This window comes from Arvicanthis niloticus, chromosome 9 (assembly GCF_011762505.2).
Source record: "Arvicanthis niloticus isolate mArvNil1 chromosome 9, mArvNil1.pat.X, whole genome shotgun sequence".
NCBI classification, from domain to species: domain Eukaryota; kingdom Metazoa; phylum Chordata; class Mammalia; order Rodentia; family Muridae; genus Arvicanthis; species Arvicanthis niloticus.
This window is the reverse complement of record NC_047666.1, coordinates 6,918,252-6,924,577: the sequence shown is the minus strand read 5'-3', so window position 1 is coordinate 6,924,577 and position 6,326 is coordinate 6,918,252. Positions and strand designations below refer to the sequence as shown.

At 48.1% G+C, this 6,326-nt stretch overlaps 1 protein-coding gene across 1 annotated transcript; it reads left to right on the top strand.

The window, feature by feature from the left end:
• Positions 1-391: 391 nt before the first annotated feature.
• Tacstd2 (tumor associated calcium signal transducer 2) lies at positions 392-2,207 on the top strand. The gene has a single exon (XM_034511211.2). It carries the CDS (start codon positions 554-556, stop codon positions 1,505-1,507), a length of 954 nt encoding a protein of 317 aa, XP_034367102.1. The 5' UTR covers positions 392-553; the 3' UTR covers positions 1,508-2,207.
• The last annotated feature ends 4,119 nt before the right edge of the window (positions 2,208-6,326 follow it).

Genomic DNA, 6,326 nt, shown 5'->3' with positions numbered 1-6,326 from the left:
TATGTTAGTGACCTGGGATTGAACTGTTTAACTGTGTTAAAGGGTGTTCTGGAGTAAGAAAAGAGGGAAGAAACGAAACTGAAGATAGGAGTTGAGAGAGAAAAAGAAGTATGGAATTGTAGTGGCATGGGGCGTCAGAAGTTGGGCCTCTGGAGGAACTCCGGAGGCGCACTAGGAGAGGTGGGACGCCCTGAGTTCTGAGTTCTCATGGTTCTGAGCCATGAGGAGGACAGTTTTTCCAGGGTGGAGCCAGGTAAGTACTGGTTTCCTCTCTGGGGTTTTGGTCAGCAGATGGCAGGAGCAGCCTCCTCTGCCTGATCCTATCTCAGGCAGCTCAGGACTGGCGGTTTCCTCCGCGGGACCTGAGAATGGAGAGCGCCACCCAGATTCCATTGAGTGAGTCACTAGCTAACCAGTCCTACAGGTACAGGAGAGTATAAGAGCCAGAGGGAACGGCCCCGGCAGGAGTCGCCTGCAGTGTCCTACCCAACCTGATCCTTCAGAATCCCTGCCTCTGGTCTGTAGCTGTAGGTCCGTTCTACTCCACCCCACCATGGCGAGGGGCTTGGATCTAGCACCGCCGCTGCTGCTGCTGCTGTTGGTGGTGACCCGCTTTGGCATGGCCCAGATCAACTGCACGTGCCCCACCAACAAGATGACCGTCTGCAACTCAAATGGCCCAGGTGGAGTCTGCCAATGTCGGGCAATAGGCTCACAGGTGTTGATAGACTGCTCCACGCTAACTTCCAAGTGCCTGCTGCTCAAGGCACGCATGAGCGCCCAGAAGAGCGGCCGCAGCCTGGTGAAGCCCAGCGAGCACGCGATCCTGGACAACGATGGCCTCTACGACCCCGAGTGTGACGACAAGGGCCGCTTCAAGGCGCGCCAGTGCAACCAGACCTCGGTGTGCTGGTGCGTAAACTCGGTGGGCGTGCGCCGCACTGACAAGGGAGACCAGAGCCTGCGCTGCGACGAAGTGGTACGAACCCACCACATCCTCATCGAGTTGCGCCACCGCCAGACCGACCGAGCCTTCAACCACTCTGACCTAGACTCCGAGCTGCGGCGGCTCTTCCAGCAACGCTACAAGCTGCACCCCAGCTTCCTGTCCGCGGTGCACTATGAAGAGCCCACCATCCAGATCGAGCTGCGGCAGAACTCATCGCAGAAGGGCCTGAGAGACGTGGACATTGCTGACGCCGCCTACTACTTCGAAAGGGACATCAAAGGCGAGTCACTGTTCGTGGGCCGCCGCGGCCTGGACCTGCAGGTGCGTGGGGAGCCCCTGCAAGTGGAGCGGACGCTCATCTACTACCTGGACGAGAAGCCCCCCCAGTTCTCCATGAAACGCCTCACCGCCGGCCTTATCGCCGTCATCGCTGTCGTCGCGGTGGCGCTAGTGGCCGGTGTGGTGGTCTTGGTGGTCACCAACCGGAGGAAGTCGGGAAAATACAAAAAGGTGGAGCTTAAGGAGCTGGGGGAGATGCGAAGGGAACCTAGTTTGTAGATTCCCGGGTTTCCTCGGCACCTCAGACCAGATGGGTTAGCCTGTTGATTCTTAGCCAGGAGGTAATTTTCCTCCCAGCTGTGACCTCTTCCTTCTCTCTCCACAAACAAGTTCCCTAGATGCTGAGCTCAGGTCACCTCCTCGCCTTTGGTTTTCAAGGACGCATTTCTGAAATTCCTTGTCCAGTCACTTAGAAACCTGACCCGGAGAGTTAAGCAAAGGCTGGCTAGGTGACTTGGTTAAGAAGCTAGTGCCAAGCAACTCAGGCGTTTCCCAGCGACATGAATGGACCCAAAGACTTAAACGGTTTGAAATGGGAAAGCAGCACTTTCGCTATCCTGGGTTGTCGGAGATCCCTCTGCTCCCTGCCTCACAACCTACAGGAAAGGAAGAGCAGTTCACTAATTGATCCTGTGCAGTGTTCATCTGCCATCGTTTGTATGGGAAGAACAACATCCTTTGTATGGCGTTTCCGACGTCTGAAGTCATTTTAAATGTCTTTGTTGGACTGCATCTATTTTTCTGCTTGCCCTTGATGTAGCTGATACTAGAAAGTTTTCTTTTTTAAAATGTTTGTACAGATACGTCTTTGATAATGCTGCTGTTTTTTAAAGCAACAAACTACTTAAGTTTAATAAAATATGGGAAAGGCACACCTAAAAAGATAGGCTGTGTGAAACTTCCCTCCATATTTATATCATTTTATTGCTCTCCTTTGTCTAATACTTGAATTTTATATTTTCAATTCTAATGCTTTCTTGTGAAATTCTAACATTTACTATTGATACTCTGGTGTTCCTGGAGGCTGGACTAGCGTGCTTGGCTTGCATCTGATGGGCCTGGGTTCCATCCTCAGCAGTGGGTGGAGGGGAATATGTAAACTTTGATGTTGCTGTTTCTTTGAAAGAAGTTGCTGAAACTAACTGCCTTCAGATCTGAACAGGAGGGGGAGATGGACGCAGCCTTATTAACAGACAAACCTTCCTTTGTGTTTTTTAAGCCACGTGAAGGAGCAAAGCCCACTCCCAAGAGTCCTAGGATATAAATGACTAGGCAACTTCAGGTCTCCAAGACTCTTCTGAAGAATAGAACAGAGTCCGTTTCTTTTTTGTGAGAACTCACGCCTGTTGGTGACAGATTATATAAAGGCTTGCTATTGGGAGTTTGGGGGAGAGTGGGCAAAAGGGGGGAAAGACATAAAGGTAGAAGTTGAGAGAATGGAGGAAGTATGGGAGAATGGGGTAGGGTAGCACCTCTGGATCCTTTTCTGAAATTCTACCATTTACTGCTGGTTCTCCAGTGGTTTCCCAAGGGGTGGGAGGTGTAGTTGCCTAGCAATGGAAGCCGGGAGAGGTGGAGCCTGGCCGGGCAGGCGAGTATCGGTTTCCTCTCCAGGCTTTCGGTAGCTCAGAGGTTGGTGCAGTTTGATGTTATCGCACGGGTTGGGAGGTGAAGGCGGGGGAGGGGGCGGTACTCCATGGAGAGGGAAGGCCACCCAAATTCCTTTGGGTGAGCCGCTGAAACCAGTCAGTCCGGTTTGGCAGAGAGTAAGGGCTCAAGGGAGCGGCCCCGGCCATCTGCAGTGTCCCAACACCTAGCCTGAGCCTGCTGAACCCCCAAGTCTGCTCGGGGTCCCCTCCGAGGCTAGGGCCCAGGTTCACTGCGGTGCTGCGGATGCTAAACGTGATGCTTTGCTTCACATCCGCGCAGAACAGAGATGCTTGCTCTGCCGACTAGATGGCAGACATGGGCGTTCCGCTTCGGTTTGGTGGCCTACTTCTCCAGGCTGACCTCCACATACTGCTCAAGTGAGCGAACTATCAAGGCAACATTTCACAAGCGTATTTTCTCCTAAGAGTCCTACTATGATGTAGGCGGTACTAGTCTCATTTAGCTGTTGGGCAATATTAATCTTGGTGGTGAGACTGACTGTTAAGCAACTTCCCCAAACCCGTATTTATGAGCACATCCAACTTTTTTCCATTGGCTGTACAAGCCAGTCACCGATTTCATCAAGCTTAATGCTTCCTGTTCCCTCACTTTTGCGAAGCCAAGTGTGCTGTTGTGGAACACCACATACAATAACCCGGAAGCTGATCTTCCACAACAATCTAGAGGCAAGGTTTCAGTTTCTCCCCCACAGAAATGTATCTCACCTCACCCCTCTAGTTCAACCCAAATTGAGCCTCAGCCTAAAGTACCTTGCAGATGGTTAAAGGGTGGCAGTTCTCAGCTGCCCATCTTCTGAATCTGGGGCTGGCATTCCTGATTTAGGCTGGTAGAGGATGACTGATTGACTTCAAGCTTAAAATTTCTTCTCCTGTTCAAGTGAAATCACTTAAAGGATGGGAGAGGGTGTGGCCAGGTTCCCAGCAGTGCGTGAGGCAGAAGTACCTAGTTAAATTATTCCTAGTGAGAGAGACTAGGCAGTCTTCATTCTCTGGCCACCTTCCTCTCCTCACCTGAGGGCCTAGCTGAAAAGCCTTGAGGGAGAGCGAGGTATCTTTTGACCTAACTTTCCATTATAAGGGTGAAATAAACAAGAGGTTTCCCAAAACTAAAGTTTCCTTGGCCCAGCTGGAGCTTACAAGTATCTTACTTTCAAAAATTAGATAAACAGATGTAGATGGGGATGAAGTGGGCAACGGGAAACAAAAACAAACAAAAACTCTCTGAGAAAGCCTTTCTCCATCAGAATGGAGCAACTGAAACACCACTTTTGTCTCTAATCCTAGGGGACGCTTGGCACTTTACAGCTCTCAAAGGTGGATACCCTTTCACATGTATGATCTTTGAGATACTGACTTACAGGGGAATCTGAATTAAAACCCGGCTTCCCATTGGGTGAGAAAGCCACTAACTCATCCCTCTGTGTGAAGTAAAACCACAAAGCCCTCTCACTATTGTGAAAAGAAATGAGGTGTTTGGTGAGTTCAATGTATTTACACCTCTCCCTTTTCTAGATCACATGAACTACACACCCAAGAAAACTAAGGGCCAAAGCCATTGACTAAGTACATATGGGCTCATCCTCCATGAACCCAAGTCACCTTTGGCTTCCTAGACAGGTGGCCGTCACATGCACCTGGTGTGTAGAGTACCTTTCCTCTTCATTTCCCACCAGCCATTTCAACTCAACCCTATCTGCTGAGGACAGGGCAAGAACAAGCAGCCTTCAGGGTCATAACCTTTTCCTCACGGTTCTCCTCTCCCTCCAATATTTCCCTTCCATTGCTCACACTGAGGCTGGGCTTAAGAGGAATGTGAAAAGCAGGTGGGGCTCTCATCAGGTTTCAGCTTGTTCTCGGAGCCTCCAGCAATCTAGGCTGATTTCCTTGTGTGAGTCACCCGGGCTTTCTCCACTAGTTCCATTCCTGTAAGTAGAATAATATTAAGCATTATTTAACCTCTCTTAGTTATGTTTTGCTTACTGTTTCCAAATAGAATGTTAGGGACAGGAGTGTCCTTTAATCTTATATTTTATTAGACAAAACAAGAAAATAGAACACAGAGAAGAGGCTTACCCAAGCCAGGCAGCAGGTGGCAGTGTACTTGGGTTCCTAAACTCTTTACTGACCTGTATCTAGTGTTCATTCTGTCTGCCTGGTTATTTTCTTGTTTGTTTCTTCCTGATTGTTACACACATTTTTTTTTAAAGACAGGGTCTCACTATGTATCCTTGTCTGGCTTGGAATTCTTTATGTACATGAGGATGGCCTCCAACTCTGCTTCTGCCTCCTGAGTGCTGAGATTAAAGGTGTATGCCACCATGCTTGCTGATTATTTACATCTTTAAATTGTGATTATTCTGTAGCTTTTGAATATCACTTAAATGGGAAAAATATTTACATAGATGTAAAATGGTAAGCTTTGAAGTCATCTGGCTACCTACTTTCCTGTTTTTAAAGCGAGTATAGTTTTAATTAGCAACGTACTTGGTCTCAGTGGTTAAATCAGGCCTAAGGAGTGATTGCATCTCTCCTATTTCATCCACAGCAAATCAGCCTAAGAACCTGGGGGGAAAAGTGCCGGTTGTGAATGAGTTCACCCACTTGCTCATGAGAACATGTCATTTTCTAGGCTTCTGTGAGATGGAAACTAGGGCCACCTGTTCACAGAGACAAAGCCATGACCTCTTTGATTTGTACAAAACATTCATGTTCAGCTAGATGAACAGAGACAGATCTTCAACTATGATATGAGAAACAAATATGTTTCTTTTTAAACTTCAGGTTTATCCACTTATGAAAGTTCTAGCTTGTAAAATTGAGAATTCCTTTGAGAGAGCCAGAGTTGAGAATGCCACTGGAGGGGTTCCCTGCACAGGGAGTAGGGCTCAAGTAGCTTCATGCTGAGGAGTCAGGCACTGAAGAGGTGGGTGATGAAGAGTTTGGCTCACAGAGGAGCTCCCACGGTAAGACACGCCCCTAGAAGCTACCAGACCAAGTAGTTGTTATGTCCTATGTCCCTACCCAACTCCTTCTCCCTGGAGCAATTCCTTTTTAATACCCAATGTTAATTTTAAAGAGCATCTTGATCCTGTCTTATATCTTTTTTTCTCTTTTTCCTGTTTTTCCTTTCTCTTTTTAATCTCTCAAAGAACAATGGTTTGGGGGCCTTTGTGGACTCAGAGAGATGAAACTATTCTGCATTATCTGTAGTAAATCTCTCTTTACCTCTCTCTTTCAGATTACTTTCTGCCCAACCTCTCTCATCTCCCTCTTTTTTCCTTGATCTTCCACAACCCTTACTTTTTATGAACCACCTTCCTTCATGCTTTCTACCAATCAAATGCTAATCACTAGTCTTTCTTACTGTG

Bases quoted from the DNA above. Each gene is read 5' to 3' on its own strand.
- Tacstd2 (XM_034511211.2), top strand. From the start codon at position 554: ATGGCGAGGGGCTTGGATCTAGCACCGCCGCTGCTGCTGCTGCTGTTG.